The 22414-nt window shown below is 44.2% G+C and overlaps 1 protein-coding gene across 1 annotated transcript; it reads right to left on the bottom strand.

Moving 5' to 3' along the window:
• Window positions 1-17652: 17652 nt before the first annotated feature.
• On the bottom strand, window positions 17653-18372 carry LOC107495002 (uncharacterized). Its single transcript, XM_016116033.1, has one exon. The coding sequence runs from the start codon at window positions 18370-18372 to the stop codon at window positions 17653-17655; it is 720 nt and encodes a 239-aa protein (XP_015971519.1).
• Between the last annotated feature and the right edge of the window lie 4042 nt (window positions 18373-22414).

The raw sequence follows: 22414 nt of genomic DNA, 5'->3' as shown, positions 1-22414 counted from the left end.
TATCAATTTATCAGCCATGCCCTGGATTTTCCGACTTCTTTGAGGATTTTTTTTTTCTTTTTCACATAACCAAACCCTTTAGTGGGCAAAATAACAAACAGCAATGGGTTTCTTTCCGGGCCATACAAGGTCGGAGAGTTTTTACCCTTTTTGATGAATTCTTTCATGACTTTAAAAACTTCTTTTTCAAAGTGCAAGCTATAGAGGGTCACCACCCCTTTTTCCTGGATCAAAATTCTTCTCCTCGCTTTTTCCTATACTGGTTAGAGGCCTCTCCTTGCGAGAAATATAGTTTGGATGATTTGAATGAGGTGGAGGCGGCCATCGTTGGGTTCCTCCGAGAAGTTTGGGGGAGAGCCCCTTATCTGGATACCAAGAAGTTCCTCCAGGGGTCTCCGACCTTTGTGCAGGCCCAATTAGGTAGTGTCATATTGATTTGTTGGGTTTTTCGACTTTCCGAGTTATTTTTTCTGATTTGTTTTATTGACTTTTTTACCTAATGGCTTTTGCAGAGATGGCGAAGAAGAATTCGAGGGAGTCTTACCAGAGGGTTCAGGAGGCTAAAGCGAGATTCCGCGCCAGAGTCGGTGGTGCCAGGGTAGCTGGTCCTTCCCCTCCCCCTTCTTCTCACAACTTGGGGTTCCCTACTTGACCTATTGTTATTTCTTCCTCGGCCTATTCTCTGCCGCCCCCTTCTTTCCGACCTTCTCCTGAGCCAGAAAAGAAGAAGCGCAAGGCTTTAGAGTCTGGCTCTCCTTTTGAAGGTGAGGCCAAGGTGGATGCGCCTCAATTTATCCGGGAGCATATCTATCCTTATACTCGTATAAGTATGGATGATACTTTTCTTTGAAACCACCTTACTATTCTAGCTCAAGAGAGTATTAGGGCGGCGGGAGTGTGCACCAAGTTTCTTGATATTTTTGAGAAGACTCCTCTCAGCTCTTTGGGTTTATCCCTAAGGGTTGAAGAGCTAGAGGAGAAGATTCTTTTGTATCAGGAGGCTGAGAAGAGCCTAAAGGAAGAGGTCGCCAAGCTGAGGGAGGAGAGGGATAATCTGCGAAAGGAGGGGGAGAAGTTGATGGGCCGGCAGAGGGTCTGCGGGAGAAGGCGGAGCAGAGCTATTCAAACTTGTTCCAGGACCTTGTGGAGGTCAAAAAAGATCTGGTAAGAGCTCGGGACGCTTATGCGGAGCTGGAGGACTCCATTGCCGAGGGATCCAAGGAGGCGTGGAGGGTTTTTAGGGAGCAGGTCGGGGTTATTGCTCCCGACTTGGATCTCTCCCCTTTGGATCCTGATAAGCTTGTAATTGATGGGACCATTGTATCTCCTCCCCAACCTGTGTCTGAATCCGAGTTGAAGACTTGGGGCCAGACAATCATAGAGTCTACTCCCCGACCAGATGATGCTCCGAGTTCTTCCAAGGCTGCTGAGACTTCCCCTCAATCTCTTATGGATGTTTCTCTCCCTGACTCTGGTGGTGCTCTGACTACTCTTCCAGGTTCTGGTGGTGACGCCCTTCTAATTTGAATCAATTATCTTTGGCTATATGGGGGCCCGGCCTGTGGGTCCCCTCTTTTTTAAACTATTTATTTTCATGTTGTGGTGATATGTTGCTGACACTTTCTTGGCCTTTTATGGCCGTAAACAAAATATTTAAAAATACCCTTTTTTGGACAAGGGTTTAAGTTATTTTTATTGGTTGTGTGCATGCTTTTTCTACTTTAGGTTTCGAAAAACCCCCCGTTTTTGATCTTTTGTTTTGTAAAACCTTTTCTTGGCTGGCTATCCCTTCTTCTAGGTTTTTCTCGAATTTTTCTTGAAGGCTTAGGACAGTCTTTAGTGCTTTCTATAGGTTTTCTGATCTCTTTTCGGTATTCCTTATACTCAATTTTTTGATATATTGAGTTTTTATAACTTAAGTTATTTTTGCGATGCGTTTCTTTGTTTCTCGGAATTTCTGACTTGTTAGTCAACTAATTTCCGAGTTTATTCACGATCGACTTTTATAACCTCTTTACGCCGACTTGTACCTCGTCGTTTTATCTTGACGACCATCTAGGTCGGTTCATGGGATTTTCACGCTTTGTCGAGCTTAAGTCGGCACGTTTCATAGAAAGAAAGAAATGCGAGAAGGAATTTATAAGAGCTATTTGTAAAAGATCTTTATTTATTTACAAAGGTACTTTATTGCTACTGAGGGTTTTGGGCTATCTATGACCCCCTTAGTCTCTACTGTGATGCCTTGTTAAAAACCCTTCTTTAGAAAAAACCCTTTTATTTTGGGAAAAAATCATGAAGTTGGGTAAAGAGTACATCAGGGAGTAGAGTTCGCTTTTAACTGTAGTACCTTTTCATATTACATGCATGCCACGACCTAGGTAGCTCGGTGCCGTTTAAGTTGGTCACCTTGTAATAACCTTTTCCTAAGACCTCACTAATCTTGTAGGGTCCCTTCCAATTAGCAGCGAGTTTTCCTTCTCTAGACATGTTGACTCCTATGTCGTTCCTGATTAAAACTAAGTCGTCTGGGGCAAAACTCCTTTGAATGACTTTTTGGTTGTATCTGTTCGTCATCCTTTGTTTCAATGCTGCTTCTCTAATATGGGCTCGTTCTCGGAATTCAGGGAGTAGTTCAAGTTCTTCTTTGTGTCCCTTTATGTTTTCAACCTCGTCGTAGAAGTTCACCTTTGGGCTTTGCTCGTTGATTTCAACCGGTATCATGGCTTCTATGCCATAAGCAAGTCGGAAGGGTGTTTCTCCTGTGGCAGACTGAGGTGTGGTCCGATAAGCCCAAAGTACTTGTGGGAGTTCCTCAGCCTATGATCCTTTTGCGTCCTGTAACCTTTTCTTCAACCCTGCCAGTATGACCTTGTTTGCTGCCTCGACTTGTCCATTTGCTTGTGGATGTTCCACCGATATAAACTGATGTTTGATTTTCATGCTGGCTACCAGGTTTTTGAAGGTTGAGTCGGTGAACTGAGTGCCATTATCAGTGGTGATGGAGTGGGGTACCCCATACCTGGTGATAATGTTCTTGTAGAGAAACCTCCGACTTCTCTGAGCGGTGATGGTGGCCAATGGTTCTGCTTCTATCCACTTTCTGAAGTAATCCACTTCCACTATTAGATATTTTACTTGCCCCAGCGCTTGTGGGAATGGTCCTAGCAAGTCCAATCCCCACTTTGCGAAAGGCCATGGTGAAGTTATACTAATGAGTTCCTCGGGAGGGGCTACATGGAAGTTTGCATGCATTTTGCATGGTTGGCACTTTTTCACAAATTCCGTAGAATCTTTTTGTAAGGTCGGCCAGTAGAATCCATCTCGGATTACCTTTCTAGCTAATGACCTTACTCCAAGATGGTTCCCGCAGATTCTATTGTGCACCTCTTCTAGCACCTCAGTTGTCTTTGAGGTTGGGACACACTTTAGTAGTGGTGTTGATATCACTCTTTTATAGAGGATATTTTTCACCAGCGTGTAGTTTTGTGCTTCTCTCCGGATTTTCTTGGCCTCTTTTTCTTCTTTGGAGAGGATGTTGAATTTCAGGTATTCGATTAAGGGCTTCATCCACCCGAGGTCTAACCCGGTGACTTCAAAGATGTTTTGAATAGCCTCCGTTTTGGCTGCAGAGGGTTCAGGGAGAGTTTCTTGGATCAGACTTCTGTTGTTCCCTCCTGGTTTGGTACTTGCTAGCTTGGAGAGGCATCTGCCCTGCTGTTGAGGTCCAGAGTTATATGCTTTACCTCGATCTCCTCAAAGCGTCTAAGGTGCTCCAAGGTTTTGTCCAAGTACTTTTTCATGTTGGGATCTTTGGCCTGATACTCTCCATTTATTTGGGAAGTCACCACCTGAGAGTCGCTGAATATCATTACTTTGGTTGCACCGACTTCTTCCACCAGCTTTAAGCCTGCAATCAAGGCTTCATATTCTGCTTGATTGTTGGAAGCTGGGAACTCAAACTTGAGGGAAACTTCAATTTGCGTTCCCCCTTCGCTGACCAATATTATGCCTGCCCCGCTTCCAACTTTATTGGAGGACCCGTCTACATATAACTCCCATGTAGTGGATTTCTCCTCTTGATCTCCCGCGTATTCCGCTAGGAAGTCGGTGAGGCATTGAGTTTTTATTGCCGTTCGGGCTTCGTATTTCAAGTCGAACTCAGAGAGCTTTATTGCCCATTGAACCATTCTGTCCGCAATGTCTGTCTTCTGGAGGACCTGCTTCATAGGCTGGTTCGTTTAGACTTTTATTGTGTGTGCTTGGAAATACAGTCGTAACCGGCGTGAGGCTACTACTAAGGAGTATGCAAACTTTTCAAGTTTTTGATACTTTAGTTCTGGGCCTTGTAGAACTTTGCTGGTGAAGTACACAGGATTCTACCCGACCTCATCTTCCCGTATTAGGGCTGATGCTATAGCTCTGTCTGCTACTGACAGGTATAGGACAAGCTCTTCCCCGACCACGGGTCGGGTCAGGATTGGGGGCTGGCTCAAGAACTTTTTGAACTCCCGGAAAGCTTCTTCGCATTCCGAAGTCGATTCGAACTGGCATCCTTTTCTTAGTAGGGAGAATAGTGGAAGGAACCTTAGTGCCGATCCCGCCAGGAATCTAGAAAGGGTGGCAAGCCTTCCATTTTATTGTTGGACCTCCTTTAGACAAGTCGGACTTTTCATTTCCAGGATAGCTTTGCACTTATCAGGGTTTGCTTTGATTCCCCTTTGTGTTAGCATGAACCCTAGAAACTTTTCCGCCTCTACCGCGAAGGTACATTTCGTGGGATTTAGTCTCATCCCATGCAACCTTAAGGTGTTGAAAACTTGCAAGAGATCTGTCAAGAGGTCGGTTTCTGATAAGCGGATAATTTATATGCTTTTTGGCATTGTTTTTAGGTAGTTTTTAGTAGGATCTAGCTACTTTTAGGGATGTTTTCATTAGTTTTATGCTAAATTCACATTTCTGAACTTTACTATGAGTTTGTGTGTTTTTCTGTGATTTCAGGTATTTTCTGGCTGAAATTGAGGGACCTGAGCAAAACTCTGATAAAAGGCTGACAAAGGACTGCTGATGCTGTTGGATTCTGACCTCCATGCACTCGAAATGGATTTTTTGGAGCTACAGAACTCCAAATGGCACTCTCTCAATGGAGTTGAAAAGTAGACATCCATAGATTTCCAGAAATATATAATAGTCCATACTTTATTCGAGATTAGACGACGTAAACTGGCGCTCAACGCCAGTTCCATGCTACATTCTGGAGTCAAACGCCAGAAACACGTCACGAACCAGAGTTGAATGCCAGAAACACGTTACAACTTGGCGTTCAACTCCAAAAGAAGCCTCTGCTCATGTAAAGCTCAAGCTCAGCCCAAGCACACACCAAGTGGGCCCCGAAAGTGGATTTCTGCATCAATTACTTATTTTTGTAAACCCTAGTAGCTAGTCTAGTATAAATAGGACATTTTACTATTGTATCAGACGTCTTTTGACAATATAGTCTCTTGACCATTCGGTTTTTTTCCCTATATTCGGAATTCATATCACATTTTGGGGGCTGGCCATTCGGCCATGCCTGGACCTTCATCACTTATGTATTTTCAACAGTGGAGTTTCTGCACACCATAGATTAAGGGTGTGGAGCTCTGCTGTACCTCGAGTTTTAATGCAATTACTACTATTTTCTATTCAATTCAGTTTATTCCTATTCTAAGATATTCATTGCACTTAGCCATGACGAATGTGATGATCCGTGACACTCATCATCATTCTCACCTATGAATGCGTGACTAACAACCACTTCTGTTCTACCTTAGACCGGGCACATATCTCTTGGATTCCTTAATCAGAATCTTCGTGGTATAAGCTAGAATTGATGGCGGCATTCATGAGAGTCTGAAAAGTCTAAACCTTGTCTGTGGTATTCCGAGTAGGATTCAGGGATTGAATGACTGTGACGAGCTTCAAACTCGCGATTGTTGGGCATGATGACAAACGCAAAAGAATCAATGGATTCTATTCCGACATGATCGAGAACCGACAGATGATTAGTCGTGCTGTGACAGAGCATTTGGACCTTTTTCACTGAGAGGATGGGATGTAGCCATTGACAACAGTGATGCCCTACATACAGCTTGCCATGGAAAGGAGTAAAAAGGATTGGATGAAGGCAGTAGGAAAGCAGAGATTCAAAAGGAGTACAGCATCTTCATACGCCTATCTGAAATTCCCACCAATGATTTACATAAGTATTTCTATCTTTATTTTCTGTTTATTTATTATTATTATTTGAAAACTCCACAATCATTTATTATCCGCCTAACTGGGATTTACAAGATGACCATAGCTTCCTTCATACCAACAATCTTCGTGGGATCGACCCTTACTCACATAAGGTTTATTACTTGGACGACCCAGTGCACTTGCTGGTTAGTTGTGCGGAGTTGTGAAGAAAGTGCTGAGTTATAAACGCGCTTACCAAGTTGAATGCCATTATTAGAGATCACAATTTCGTGCACCAGTTTTCTCCTTAGTTTTCACCAGCATGTCATCTACGTAGACCTTCATTAAGTTCCCAAGGTGGGGAGCGAACACTTTATTCATCAACCTTTGATATGTGGCCCCGACATTTTTTAATCCAAATGGTATAATCACATAGCAGTAGTTTGCTCTAGGTGTGATGAATGATGTTTTTTCCTCATTCGGCTTGTACATCGGGATTTGGTTGTATCTCGAGTAAGCATCTATAAACGACAAGTACTGATACCCTGAGCTTGCATCTAATAAGGTGTTGTTCACATCCTGGGTCGAACTGTCCGACCCGGGATGTTCGACGGATAAAGCGACCGACCTCTTCAGGTCAGGACAACCCGACCTCTTTTCAAAGAGCTCGGCCAAGTCGACAGGAAAGCCCAAATAAGGTCCCAAGTAGAGGAACACGCTCCAAATCTTAAGGCAGCCCAAGCCTACAGAGAGAAAGGCGGTTCCCTGGAAGATAAGATGACCTCACTCAAAAGATAAGATAAGATAAGATAACTAACTTATCTTATCCAAAAAAGGTCACTCCTGGTGATAAAGGATCAGCAGCACTCTCAGTTCCACAAGTCAGACACACCAGCTCCGGCCGCTATACACCTGCCGGACACATCGGCTCCGACCAATACAGAAAATCTCGTCCGAGATCGACCTCCAGTTTCAGGTAACCCTCGAAACACTGGCGCCATTGCCGGGGAACCTGGAAGTCATCCCAACACCATGACGGACAACCATGACAACGACCACGACTCAGGTTTGGAAGATAGAACGCCACACAAGAACACGGATGCTATACTTAAAGATACTCCGGAATTCAATGGAGACAAAAATCCATCAAATCCCGGGGCAATAGAAGCACTTCAAAATCGATTGAAGCAACTTGAAAAAGAAGCCCAACATCAACACGAAAAAGGAGCGGATCTACGTTGGGAGATAAGGCGGCGTCGAGAATTAGAAGATAAGCTTATGAAACTCAAAGCCGATCTCAAAACTAAAGCTACACGACCTTCCACGGAGGATAGCTTTTAGAAAGATCAAGATCCGTTCACCAGGAAAATTATGAAGACCAAAATCCCAAAAAATTTCAAACTTCGGGATATGACTCTATACGACGGCACCTCGGACCCCAACCACCATCTCAGCAACTTCAGAAGTAGAATGTACCTCACTGACGCCTCAGATGCAGTTCGCTGCAAAGCCTTTCCAACAACTCTTACCAAGACAGCCATTAGATGGTTCGATAACTTACCTCCAAAATCCATCTCGAGTTTCGACGACCTGGCCAAAAAGTTCCTGGCCTGATTTTCCATACAAAAGGACAAAGCTAAACACGCACCCAGCCTATTAGGGATCCAGCAAGGAGATCGGGAGAGTCTTCACAACTACATGGAAAGATTCAATAAAACATGCATGGATATACAAAGTCTACCAACGGAAGCTTCCATCATGGGTCTCATAAATGGCCTACGAGAAGGACCATTTAGCCAATCTATATCAAAGAGGTACCCGACATCCCTAGATGAAGTACAAGAACGGGCGCAGAAGTACATCAATATGGAGGAGAATTCTCGACTTGGGGAAGCCTCGAGGCTCGGTTCTGCTTACCGAGATAAAGATAAAGAATCTAGGAAAAAAGAATATCATTCCGGAGAGAAAATAAAAAAATATCATAACTACACCCCTCTTAGGGTATCCCTAGTAGATATTTACAAAGAAGTCTGCCATACGGAAAAAATACCCCCAGCTCGGCCACTTAAAGGCAAAAAGGGAGGAGGAAATTGGAACGAATACTGTGAGTATCATCGAGTCCGAGGACATTCCACCAACGAATGCTTTGATTTGAAGAACGTCATAGAGAAATTAGTTAGGGAAGGAAAACTAGATCGGTTTCTGGCCAACCAGGACGAGGAACCAAGAAAAAGAAGAAGGGATGAAGATGTTGGACGATCTGAATGATCACCCCGCACACCGGAAAGACATATCCACGTGATCCACGGTGGATTTGATGGAGGAGAAATCTCCAAATCATCCCGCAAGCGACACCTCAAAGAAGTGTATCATGTCGAAAGCAAGAAAGAGGTGCCAGACATCCCAGCAATCACGTTTACCAAAGAAGATGCATCCGGAATCATCGCAGGACACGACGATCCTATGGTCATCACAATCATATTGGCAAACGCCAACCTCCACCGTACATTAATTAACCATGGAAGCTTCGCCGACATCTTATTCAAAACTGCCTTCGACAAGCTCGGCTTAGAAGAAAAAGAACTAAGAGCATACCCGAACAACCTGTTTGGACTTGGGGATACCCCAGTACAGCCACTAGGATACGTATCGTTACATACAACCTTTGGAAAGGGGAACCAATCCAGAACACTTAAGATAGATTATATCGTGGTCGACGTAAGCTCAGCCTACAATGCCTTAATAGGTCGGACAACGTTAAATCAACTCGGAGCGATAGTTTCAACTCCACATCTATGTATGAAATTCCCAACTACAGAAGGAATAGCTACAATAAAAGTAAATCAAAAGATGGCGCGTCGCTGTTATAACGAAAGTCTAAATCTCCGAGGCGAAGGAGGAGAGTTCTACACAATCGAACTCGGCAGAGATCAGAGACGAGAAGAACTCCGCCCGCGACCCGAAGGGGAAATAGAAAGAGTCCAGATCGGAGATACCTCGGACAAAACAACTAATATTGGGACGATCCTGAAAGGAGACGCAAAAGAATCACTAATACGATTTTTATGAGATAATGTTGATCTCTTCGTATGGAAAGCTGCCGACATGCCAGGCATAGATCCCGAACTAATGAGTCACAAACTGGCAGTCTACCCGGAATCCCGGCCGGTACAACAAAGACGAAGAAAACTCGGGCCAGACCGGTCTCAAGCTGTAGAAGAACAAGTACAAGCACTACTAGAGGCAGGGTTCATAAGAGAAGTTAAATACCCACTATGGCTAGCAAACGTCGTCTTGGTGAAAAGGTCAAATGGGAAGTGGCGAATATGCACCGACTACACTGACCTCAACAAAGCCTGCCCAAAAGACCCTTATCCACTACCAAGTATCGATGCTCTAGTCGATGCCTCATCAGGATATAGTTATCTCTCATTCATGGACGCATACTCAGGCTACAACCAGATTCCAATGTATCCACCATATCAAGAAAAGACCTCATTTCTCACACCAAAAGCAAATTATTGCTATATCGTAATGCCTTTCGGCCTTAAGAATGCGGGAGCCACTTATCAAAGGCTAATGAATAAAGTATTTTCAGACCACATCGGAAAAATCATGGAGGTCTATGTGGACGACATGTTGATAAAGACACAAAGTGAAGAAACATTACTAACCGACTTGATTCAAGTGTTCAACACCATACGGAAGCACGACATGCGACTCAACCCGGCTAAATGCACCTTCGCAGTAGAGGCAGAAAAATTTCTGGACTTCATGCTCACACAAAGAGGAATCGAGGCAAATCCAGATAAATGCCAGGCCATACTTAACATGAAAAGCCCGACCTGCGTCAAAGAAGTCCAACAACTCAATGGGAGACTGGCGGCCTTGTCCAGATTCCTAGCAGGATCAGCAATAAGATCCCTCCCCTTCTACGCTACCTTAAGGAAGGGAAAAAACTTCGAGTGGACAATGGAATGTGAACAAGCTTTCCGAGACTTTAAAGAATTCCTGGGACAGCCCCCCATCTTATCTCGACCACAAGAGGGAGAACCACTCATACTATACCTCGCCGTAGGAAGTCGGGCAATAGCTTCAGCACTAATTAGAGAAGATGAAGGGGGACAATAACCCGTCTACTTCATTAGTAAAGCACTACAGGGGTCAGAGCTGAACTACCAGAAAATAGAGAAGTTCGCCTACGCTTTGATACTCACATCCCGACGACTTCGCCCATACTTCCAAGCGCACACCATCGAAGTTCGAACCAACCAGCCCATAAAAGGGATACTGCAGAAAACAGATCTAGCAGGAAGAATCCTACAGTGGGCAATCGAGTTATCCGAGTTCGACCTCCAATACGAAGCGTGGACCGCCATCAAATCACAATACCTAGCCGACTTCATTGCAGAATTCACAGACACCATAGAAATCCCCATAGAGTGGAACATATACGTGGACGGTTCCTCAAATAAAGCCGGAAGCGGTGCTGGTGTTATAATCGAAAGTAACCAAGGAACCCAGCTTGAGCTTTCCCTAAAATTCGGGTTCCCGGCCTCAAACAACCAGGCGGAATATGAAGCGTTATTAGCTGGTTTGAAGCTGGCTAGGGAAGTTGGAGCTCAGAAACTCAACATCTACAGTGACTCACAGGTCGTTACCTCGCAGATAACAGGAAGCTACCAAACCAAAGACCTTACCATGAAAAAATATTTGGATAAAACCAAAGAACAGCTCAGACAACTTGGAGAATATAGGATCTGCCACATACCCTGCGAGCAAAATGCCCGAGCTGACGTGCTCTCAAAGCTAGCCAGCACCAAACCAGGGGGCAACAATAGAAGCCTCATCCAGGAAATACTGCAGAACCCATCAATATCTGAAAAAGAAAAAATCCTAGCCATAACAGGTCGGGATCAAGGATGGATGACCCCCATAATTAACTACCTCAAAACAGAAGCGCTTCCCACAGATGAAAGGGAGGCAAAGAGGTTAAAAAGGGAGGCACAGTACTACACTATCATAAACAACATCCTATACAAAAGAGGGATCTCAACACCATTATTAAAATGCGTCCCGACATCTAATACAAAGGAAGTCTTGGAAGAAGTACACAGCGGCATTTGTGGCAACCATCTCGGAGCACAAGCTCTCACTAAAAAAGTACTCCGGGCAGGATTCTATTGGCCAACTCTACGAAAGGAAGTTACAGAATTTGTAAAGACATGTCCACCATGTCAAAAGCATGCCAACTTTCACATCGCCCCGCCAGAAAAACTCATTAGCGTGACCTCACCCTGGCCATTTGCAAAATGGGGACTCGATCTTCTCGGACCCTTCCCACAGGGATCGGGACAAGTAAAATTCCTCATAATAGGAGTAGACTATTTCACGAAATGGATCGAGGCAGAACCCCTAGCCAATGCTACTGCTCAAAGAAGCCGGAAATTCCTATATAGGAACATTGTTACAAGGTTTGGGGTCCCATACTCCATCACCACAGACAATGGCACCCAATTCACAGATGCAGGCTTCAGAAAGTTAGTGGCCGACTTGAATATAAAACACCAGTTCATCTCCGTTGAACATCCCCAAGCCAACGGACAAGCCGAAGCGGCCAACAAAGTCATATTGGCCGGGTTGAAGCGTAGACTGCAAGAAGCAAAGGGGGCTTGGGCCGAGGAACTTCCACAAGTCCTATGGGCGTATCGGACAACCCCCCATTTTACCACGAACGAATCACCATTCCGACTAGCATACGGAGTGGAGGCAATGATTCCAATAGAGGTCGAAGAAGGATCTCCCCGAGTAGTCCACTACAATGAGCAAACAAATTCTCAACTCCAAAGAGAAGAGCTCAACCTACTTCCAGAAATCCAAGAAAAAGCTCGGATCAGAGAAGATGCATTAAAGCGACGAATGGCTTCCAGGTATAATCAGAGGGTAGTGCCAAGAGATTTCGCAGAGAATGATCTCATCTTAATCTGAAATGATATTGGAACAACTCGACCTGGAGAAGGAAAGCTAGCAGCTAATTGGAAAGGACCCTACCGAGTCACAGAAGTACTTGGAAAGGGCTACTACAGACTGTCCGAACTCGAGGGACGAGAACTCCCTAGATCATGGCACGCCTGTAACCTGAGAAGGTACTATAGTTAGATAAAGGTCTCATCACAAGACGTACTCTTTTTCCTGAAAAGGTTTTTTAATGAGGCATCAAGATTGAGATTTAATCCGACTTAAGGGTATAAGAACTCCCGCCTGTATATATTTGCACTTTCTTTAAATAAAAATACATTTCATATATTCTACAAATGCTCAAGACGCATTAATCTGAAGCATTCATCGACCGATTATAAAGCAACAGATCAAACAAGAAGTGAAGAACAGATTCACTATACGATCTTGATAGGAATAATCGACCGACAAAGGTGAAAACGTGATTCACCTAAAGGTCGATTAAACCAGGACAGAAACCACAATCTACAAATCGGAAAAAGATGAAAACAGAATAATGCAAGAAGTTATCGAAAGTGATCCCGAAAAAAGAACCTGACGAGGTCTTATGGATTGCTATATAATAACTTAAAAAAGACTGGCCGAATATTAAAAAATCAGATCAAACCAGTCCAAGTTATCAGCAAATCCCTGGAAAGAGGTCTGGCCAACCCTATTAAAGAGGAATTGCTATAACTTAGAACAGATCAACCTAACGAAGTCGGTTTCCTACAAAACAAGTTGTAAAAGTAATCCCTGAAAGAGACCTAACAAAGGTCCAAGAAAGAGGATTACAAAAACAACTTAGAAGAGATCGACCTAACGAAGTCGGTTTCCTACAAAACATGTTGTAAAAGTAATCCCTGAAAGAGACCTACCAAAGGTCCAAGAAAAAGGATTACAAAAACAACTTAGAAGAGATCGACCTAACGAAGTCGGTCTCCTAGAAAGATAAGTTATAAAAGTAATCCCTTAAAGAGACCTGGCAAAGGCCCAGAAAAGAGGATTACAAAAATAACTTAGAAGGGGACCAACATAAAAGAAATCGGTTATAAGGCGCTAAAAATACAAAACAAAAGCAAGGAAATCGAAAAACAAGTTGGACCCCCCTAAAGTATCCAAGCTACAAACAAAAAGTACAAAAGCAATCTAAAGAGGCCAAGCAGCAAGATTCCGACAGACACCCTGCTAGAGCACAATGAAAGCATAGTATGATAAAGCTTCAAAGAGGCCACCAAAATCAACCTCAGAGAAACCATTTTGTTTTCAAAATAAGTTGCTAAAAACAGCAATCAGAGTATCAACAGTCAATAAAACATCATTCACAAAAACAAGTTCAAAAGCCCACAAATCAGGCTATTTACACAAATATTCAGAAAAAAGATCAGCTAAGATCAGGAGCCTTCCCGACAGCATCAGTACGGGGAGAAGGAGGGCGAGTCTGAAGGGGCACAGTATCTACGGTTCCATCATCCCGGTTCAGAATCTAGCAATCTGGATCGGATGTAACGGGAGGAACAGAGGAGGTCGACACCTCAAGAGAAGGCACTGGGGGAGGGTCAGTCTCATCATCATCCTGGTCATCAGGGACAATCTTACCATCCCTCACGACATTGTCCAGGCTGATGAGAGTCAAGTCGGCATCAGGAGCAACAATCCGGAACTACTCCATCAGGTTCTCGGAGGCGGCAGTTACGCTACCCACAAGGTGACCCTAAAGCTCACCATAATTAACCCGAGCAGTTTCCAAATCCTCCCGAAGATGCATCAATTCCCTATAAGCCGAGACATAGCTATCCTTATGTTTTAGTGCCATGTCCTCGGCCAGTTTCAAAGAAGCAGCCAAGGCAATAGAACTGGCCGTCTCACCCTCCAGCTCCTTCTCCACCTTCGCCAACTTCACCTCCAACTCCTCCTTCAGACCCTTGATTCGATGAAATTTTGACTTGGCCTCTTCCATGAAGGATTTTGTGGCATGAATCGGAATCCCCTGAACCGTTCAGAATATAGCCGCACCCATATGAGCCATCTTCACACTACTTTTGGTGATAAAATCCAGATGCTGAAGAAGAGACACGTCGTCCATAGAAAGCCCACCATAGGGGGCAATTTGCTGGTCAATAAACTCGATAGCATCAAAATCCGGGGCATCCAGGTTGAAGGGCTCGGATGTCTTTTGCTTTTTTAAGGGAGGGACACCAGAAGCAACGACAGAAGTCTGAGGAGGATCGACCTGAAGAAACCGAGTAGTAGGAATCACTTTCCTCGGCCCAAGGGAACTCGGCACAGGAGGCTTCACTGGGACCTGTGACGATCCCTCACCGGCCACCTTGACCGAGATGTTCAGAGCAGCAGTTGCCTTCTTTGCCCTTTTGAAGGCCTTCATGGAGTCACTGTTCTTTGACATCTCTGCAAATATAAAATCAGCCACAACAAAGAATTACAAATCCGATAAAAGGAAGAAAAAGGAAACAAGTATGGAAACAAGTTAGACAAATACCCAAAACAGCCCGAATCAAGGACGGGTCATTCAAATATCTTTTTGTATCAAGATGGGGTGGTTTCCCCCAGAGATCCTCAAGAACAACTACAAAAGCGCGCTCGACATCATCAAGCATCTCCCAAGTATAGCGAGACACTCTTACATCCTTCTGCCACTCTAGAGAGAAAGAGGGCTCATCATTTTCATCAAGAAAAAAGGGGCGGGCCCCCTCAACAGCACGAACCTTAAAAAAGTAGTTCTTGAAGTCCTTAAAAGACTCGTCATACATAGCAAAATCCTTATGGCCCTGGGCAGACCTGAAGGAAACCCAGGAAGCTTTCTTTTTCGAAGAACCGCCAGGCTTGGCGGAAACAAACAAGTAAAGGAAAAGAGTTTGAGGGGGTGTTACATTTAATTCTCGGCAGAGAAGCTGAAAAATTTTAATAAAACCCCAAGAATTTGGGTGAAGCTGGGATGGAGCAATGTTACACAACCACAACAGGTCGGTCTCAAAAGCAGTAAAAGGAAAGGAAACGTTCAACTGACTGAAGAAGTATTCATAAGCATAAAAGAAGCGATGTTCTTCCTCAACAAAAGTTGGAAAGCAGACTCTCTCATTAGAATCAGGAGCAACAAGCTCGTAATCCTCCTCGCGGGCATTGTTACCACAAATCCTATGGCGCTTCCTCAGTTCTGTGTAAAACTTAGCATCCACAACAGAAACACACAGCAAAACAAGGGAGTCCAGCCAATCGGACATCCCCTCGGGAACTCTGGAAGACATCTCTACAATGTTATTGCGAGAAGACATGATGCCAACTAATCATACAAGTAAGAAAAGAAGATGGGGTTACTAAAAACATCTCAGACAAGGGAGAAAACAACTCAATACGATACAGGCGAAACAAACAGAAAAGGAAAACCCCAAGACTCAAACCAAAAGTCTTGGGGCATCCTTTGGAGGCAATAATCAAGTAAGGTTTCTAGAAAAATCTACAGCTCCTACCCCAGCATTTCTCAAGCAAGAAAAAGACTTCAAATAAGCAAACATTTTTAGAAAGCATAAGCCATTACAGTCTACCAAGCAAAAAGCATTACCGAACATCAAGCACGCCAAGCAGAGACCATTAAAGATGCAACCTTTTTTCAAGATCAGACAAAAGCAACCTTCAAATAAAACAAGGAATAGACGCGGACAGTAGTATCAGAACAGAAACAACAAAGAACATGCAAAGCCCTAAAAGCATCAAGCAAAAGCAAAAGGATCATGCAGAAGATAGAGAAAACTCCCAGAAAGCACATTTCAACAAATCTAGGGCACGACGGAAACATAAAGATCTAAACTTTCTCAAAAAAGGGAGGATCAGAATCAAAACCTCATCACAAAACCAAAAACAAAGAAAAAGCACAAAATGGGACTAACCTGGAGACGAAAAGAAGCTTCGAAGAAAAATAAATGGAGGTGCAGAAGTGAAAGAGTTGCCCTAAAAATTGCCAAGCGACGCCGCGAACGCTAGGAAGCAGAAGTACAAGCGAAAGACAGAGAGCAAAGAGGGAAGAGGAAAAAAGTTGCGAAGAAGTTACAAGGAAAATAAAAGAAGAGAAACCGTTTTCTGGGTTTTCAAAATCAAAAGTAAAGAGCCTAGGGGAAACGGGGCAATTAATGCTCAAAGTTAAAGAAGGCATTAAACCCTCGCACGTTCCCAAAAAAGCGCCGATATAAAAGCGCGCGTCTTTTAGAGGAAACGTTCTACATTCAAAGCTGCTACAAAAGAATCAATGAAATGCTTGAGTTCAGCTTCACCAAAGAAGGACCGAAGTCAAGGACTCGACCACAAAAAAGAAGACCGAGCTCAGGCAGAGGCACTGTTCACATCTTGGGTCGAACTGTCCGACCCGGGATATTCAACGGATAAAGCGACCGACCTCTTCAGGTCAGGACAACCCGACCTCTTTTCAAAGAGCTCGGCCAAGTCGACAGGAAAGCCCAAATAAGGGCCCAAGTAGAGGAACACGCCCCAAATCTTAAGGCAGCCCAAGCCTACAGAGAGAAAGGCGGTTCCCTGGAAGATAAGATGACCTCACTCAAAAAATAAGATAAGATAAGATAACTAACTTATCTTATCCAAAAAAGGTCACTCCACACCATTATAAATACACTGGAGCACCCAGGTATAACTCATACTATGATTCTACTCAATACCTGTTTAATACCCTTGCTAACTTAAGCATCGGAGTCCCTTGCAGGTACCTCCCACCCTTCGGTGATAAAGGATCAGCAGCACTCTCAGTTCCACAAGTCGGACACACCAGCTCCGGCCGCTATACACCTGCCGGACACGTCTGCTCCGACCAATACAGAAGATCTTGTCCGAGATCGACCTCCAGTTTCAGGTAACCCTCGGAACAGGTGTCAATACTGGGAAGTGGATATGGGTCTTTGGGGCATGCTTTGTTCAGGTCGGTGTAGTCGACGCACATCCTCCACTTGCCATTTTGCTTTTTGACTAACACTACATTTGCTAGCCATGTCGGGTACTTAACCTCTCGGATGAAGTTGGCCTCCAAGAGGGCTTGCACTTGTTCCTCCACCACCTGAGCTCGTTCTGTTCCGAGCTTGCGCCTGTGCTGTTGTACGGGTCATGATCCGGGGTGTACTGAAAGCTTGTGGGACATGAGCTGAGGGTCTATCCCTGGCATGTCGGAAACTTTCCAAGCAAAGAGGTCGGAATTATCTCGCAGGAGCTTTATCAGCCTTTGTTTCAAATCTCCGTCTAGGCTGGCCCCTATGTTGATATTTTTCCTTCCTCTTTTCCGATTTGAACCTCTTCGGTTCTTCCACCCGGTTGCGGCCGCAGCTATTCCTTAGCTTTTATTCCCTCGAGCTCTATGGTGTGAACTTCCTTGCTCTTTCCTCGGAGGTTTAAGCTTTCATTGTAGCATTTTCTTGCCAATTTCTAGTCTCCTCGTACCGTCGCTATTCCCTTAGGTGTTGGGAATTTCATGCAAAGGTGAGGGGTTGACACCACCGCTCTGAGCCGATTTAGCGTAGTCCTGCCGATTAAGGCGTTATACGCCGACCCGACATCGATGACGATAAAGTCGATGCTCAGAGTTTTGGAATTTTCCCCCTTTCCGAAGGTCGTGTGGAGGGGAATGTATCCCAGTGGCTTAATTGGCATGTCTCCTAGCCCATATAGGGTGTCCGAGTAAGCTTTTAGCTCCCTTTCATCCAACCCTAATTTGTCAAATGTGGGCTTAAAGAGGATGTCTGCCGAACTCCCTTGGTCTACCAAGGTTCTGTGGAGGTTGGCATTCGCCAAGATCATGGTTATCACCACCGGATCGTCATGCCCAGGCATGATCCCCTGTCCATCCTCTTTGGTGAACGAGATGGTCGGGAGGTCGGGAGACTCGTTTCCAACTTGATGAACTCGCTTTAGGTGTCTTTTGCGAGAAGAATTAGTGAGCCCCCCTCCCGCGAATCCTCCAGAGATCGTATGTATGTGTCTCTCAGGGATTTGTGGTGATGGGTCTCTTCTGTCCTCATCATCTATCTTCCTTTTTCCATGATTGTGCGACCTTTCCATGAGATACCTATCAAGTCGGCTTTCCCTGGCCAACCTTTCTATCACATTTTTAAGGTCATAGCAATCGTTTGTTGAGTGGCCATACATCTTATGGTACTCACAGTTGTCGCCGCGGCTTCCTCCCTTTTTGTTTTTGATGGGTCTAGGGGGCGGCAATCTCTCGGTATTACAGATTTCTCTGTATACGCCTACTAGGGAGACTTTTAGAGGAGTATAGGAGTGATATCTCCTCGGCCTGTCGGGACCGACCTCCTCTTTTTTCTTGGGCTCCCTTTCTTTCTCTTTTGCTGAGTGAGGGGGCCCTGTCGCCAGCTTGGCTCCCGTAATCTGGCATTTTCCTCCATGTTGATGTACTTTCCTGCTCTGTCTTGTACATCACTCAAAGAGGTGGGGTGCCTTTTGATATGGACTGAGAGAAGGGTCCCTCTCTAAGTCCATTTACTAGCCCCATGATAACTGCCTCGGTGGGCAGGTCTTGAATCTCCAAGCACGCTTTGTTGAACCTTTCCATGTAGTCTCGTAGAGGTTCTCCGACCTCCTGTTTGACTCCTAGGAGACTCGGTGCGTGCTTTACTTTATCCTTCTGGATGGAGAACCTCATTAAGAACTTTCTCGAGAGGTCCTCAAAGCTGGTAACCGACCTTGGGGGATGCTATCGAACCATTTCATCGCTGCTTTCGACAGGGTGGTCGGGAAAGCTTTGCAGCGAGTCGCATCAGAAGCATCAGCCAGATACATCCGACTTTTGAAATTGCTTAAATGATGCTTCGGATATATGGTTCCGTCATAGAGGTTCATATCAGGGCTTTTAAAGTTCCTTGGAACTTTTACCCTCATTATATCCTCACTTAACGGGTCTTCTCCCTCCAGGGGCGACTCTTCTCTGTCACCACGAGAGTTCCGACTTCTAAGGGAAGATTCGAGCTTCAAGAGTTTTTCTTCCAACTCTTTTTATCGCTCTATCTCTTCCCTGAAATTTTGCTCTGCCTCTCGTTGTCGTTCTAATTCTTGTTCCAGTTGTTCCAGTTGTTCCAAACGACCTTGGTGGCCGTGGACCAGCCCCATTAGCTCGATTGCATGGGGTGTCCCTTCCTTTCCGGACTCTTGTCCTTTCGAGGAATTTATCTTTGGGTTCTTAAACCCAGAGGTGCCTTCTCTGTGCTGGTCGTTGGTTCCTTGGTGAAGGGTCAGGTCCGCATCATTGTTTCCGGTATCTGGATTTTCTTGTTCGGAATCAGACACCGTATGACCATCTTCCGATGAGTTGTCTGCCATTACTAGTTGATCTCTCGGGTCCCCGGCAACGGCGCCAATATTATGTTGGTTAACCAGAGATTTATGGGCTGGACTCGGTAGGTTGGCCCAATCGTCTGAGGAAGGAAGCCTTCGAGCGGGTTCACACCTTTGTGGCCTCCGTCCGACTCGCGAGTGTGAGAGAATAGGGGGTGGTACCTGCAAAGACACTCCGATGCCTAAGTCAACAAGGGTGTGAGCAGGTCTAGAGAATATTGGGACTTAGAGATACTTGAGGGGTGTTAGTGTATTTATAGTAGTGAACTAATAACCACCGTTGGAGTAGTTCCAACTTTTAGGGCGGATAACCGTCCCTTTATCTTAGGGAGGTTACGATATGGCTCCTGGAAGTGGATTGAGAGATTTTAGGGGCACTTATTATCTGCCAGCTAATCTCTACTTTCGACTTCGTAGGGGCAAGTCGTGGGGAGCACCGACTTCTTAGAGGAAGGTTGGTATACTGTGAGGCTCAACCTTGTGAGTTGGGCCTGTCGTTTGGACCTGGACCTTAGCGTTGGGCCAAGGTATGAACACTATCTTTTCTCAGTTCGGTCTATCACATTTTGGTGGGACATTTCGATGATTAATCGAATTTTAAAACTGCTTTGGATAAAACTCATTTTTTCATGTTTGTGTATGGAGAGAATGAGTAATAGTCATTATTTTTTTTAACAAGAGATCTCAAGACAATATGTGGAGCAAGAACAACCACAAGTAAATAAAGAAGTTAAAAAAAATTGCAAAAAAAAAAATTCATCAACTATTTTTTGTGCTCTCTCTTCTTATAGTGTACTTCTAATTTTATACTCCTAATTGTGTACTCGTGGAAACATCTCCAACTATTCTAATCTTACTAAAATTCTATCAATCCGATTGCAAGACCGTTAAGCGTAAGTCCACCAGTTGCACATCTTCTTGTATCCAATTCGCTGACAGCATCTTTTATCCCCTCCACCTGCACAATCTCGTTGAAGTCTCTCATAGAGACTGATATAACCCTGCGATATAACTCAGTTCTTCTCACACAACAAATTTCTCTTCTCTTATATGAGTCTCATACACCAAAAAAAGCACAATTAAAATTATTTTTAATAAGATCCCTTCAACACACAACCAAAGCTCCCCTTTATGACAGCGACTCATTTTAAACATTATTTCTTCTCAAATTAATAGTAAACCACTTGAGGCCCCTCCAACTCAACATATTCTCATTTCGCAGCATCACTCCCCCAAATTCTTATTACATCAAACTTCGTCACTACCTGCCACTTAGTCTCAAACAAGCCTAACATATTCAATTTAAATTTGTTTCTTGAGATTTTGACCATGCTCAAATTTTCATCACCCATCAACCCCCTAACATCCAAGAACAAAATTATTTTAAAAATTATTACACACCTTTTTTTATTTTTATTTTTGGGCCTGCAGCGCCTTGCTTTCTCTTTCTGTTTTGCCAATCTTCTTTTCTAAGCAATTTTTTCATTCTGTGCTTGGAGAATAGAAATAATATCATCTTCTTCATTGTCTGAAATTGCACCTGATTCCAACGCGAGGTCCCAAGTTTTTCTATTTTCAAGTATCCGCTCCTCTAAAATACTATCTTTGTTTCCCTTACTTCCTTCATTCTTGTCTGAACCACCATCATCAACAACCCTCTTCCCATCTACTTCTTCATCGTGTTCTGATAGCTTCTCCGGTCTCTTTGTCATTGTTGTTCCCTTTGTGTCAGAATCCATGCCAGTATCATTCACAATGTCATCCCTATCACCCGTTCCTTCATCAACGTCTTCTGCACCATCGTCATTAACATACACACCCAACCCACCAGTCCCTCCATTCAATGTCACCTCGGGAGAGTAGCGGCTTGGTTCTCTGCCACCAACTCTTTCTCGATCTCACGACCCAACATAGGTGGTGTCATGGTTGCGCATCTCCCTTGCCACGTTGAGCCTCCTCTGTCGTGGCCAGCCTTTAGCTTTCCTCCTTCAACACTGATTCGATCTCCCTCGGTCATCTATGTGCCAGTCTCCAGCGCAAGTTTTGTAGATGCAGCTTCCTGCACACTTGCCGTAAACCCTTCCCTAGCTTGCCCATCCCTATCGTGGAAACCGTGCTCTATTTCCATCAAGCACGATCCATATTCTAGACCCAACCCAACATCACCGAATCGATTGATTGAGGAGACCGGACTCAGTTATCCTTTCCTACCTTTTTGGGACATCCTTGAATTGTTGGGCCTAGCACCAAGCCTACAAAGAACCTTCTTTTTCTTATTCCTTTTGCCCTTCCTTACCAGCCCATTAAAGTTACCTTCATAAACCCATGTAACTGTATTTTTAGAATTAGCTTTATAATTAATATAATCACATCCCACACAATTCGCTCTCCCTTCAATTCCTTCATAAATTGGTTGATATGTTACCATTTTTACCTGATTTTATTTTGAACGATCATTAATCAACTCATTCAAAATAATTTCAAAAATTACCAACCTGTCCTTATCTTCTTTGTCTTTTCTCAGCTCCCCCATCACCACATGGGCTGCCTGGTCATTGAAAATCGCCGATTTTATAGCTCGTGCATTCCTTAAGCCCGTACCCGCACACTCCCTTTCTGCAACTGTTCTTCGTTGTTCACAGCTATAGTCACATTTTTCATTAATTTCTTCATAACAATTCAAACCGAAAGCCTCCCGTCCAACTTCTTTCACTAGCACATCGAATCCACTGAAACCTATTGTGATATGGACCTATTCATTAATCATATCCATGACACAAGTATCAATTTGAACTTGTCCAACACTAAAAGACATGCACGATTTTGTCACAACCGACTA

Source organism: Arachis duranensis, chromosome 6 (assembly GCF_000817695.3).
Source record: "Arachis duranensis cultivar V14167 chromosome 6, aradu.V14167.gnm2.J7QH, whole genome shotgun sequence".
Taxonomy (NCBI): Eukaryota; Viridiplantae; Streptophyta; class Magnoliopsida; order Fabales; family Fabaceae; genus Arachis; species Arachis duranensis.
This window is presented reverse-complemented; position numbering and strand designations above follow the sequence as displayed.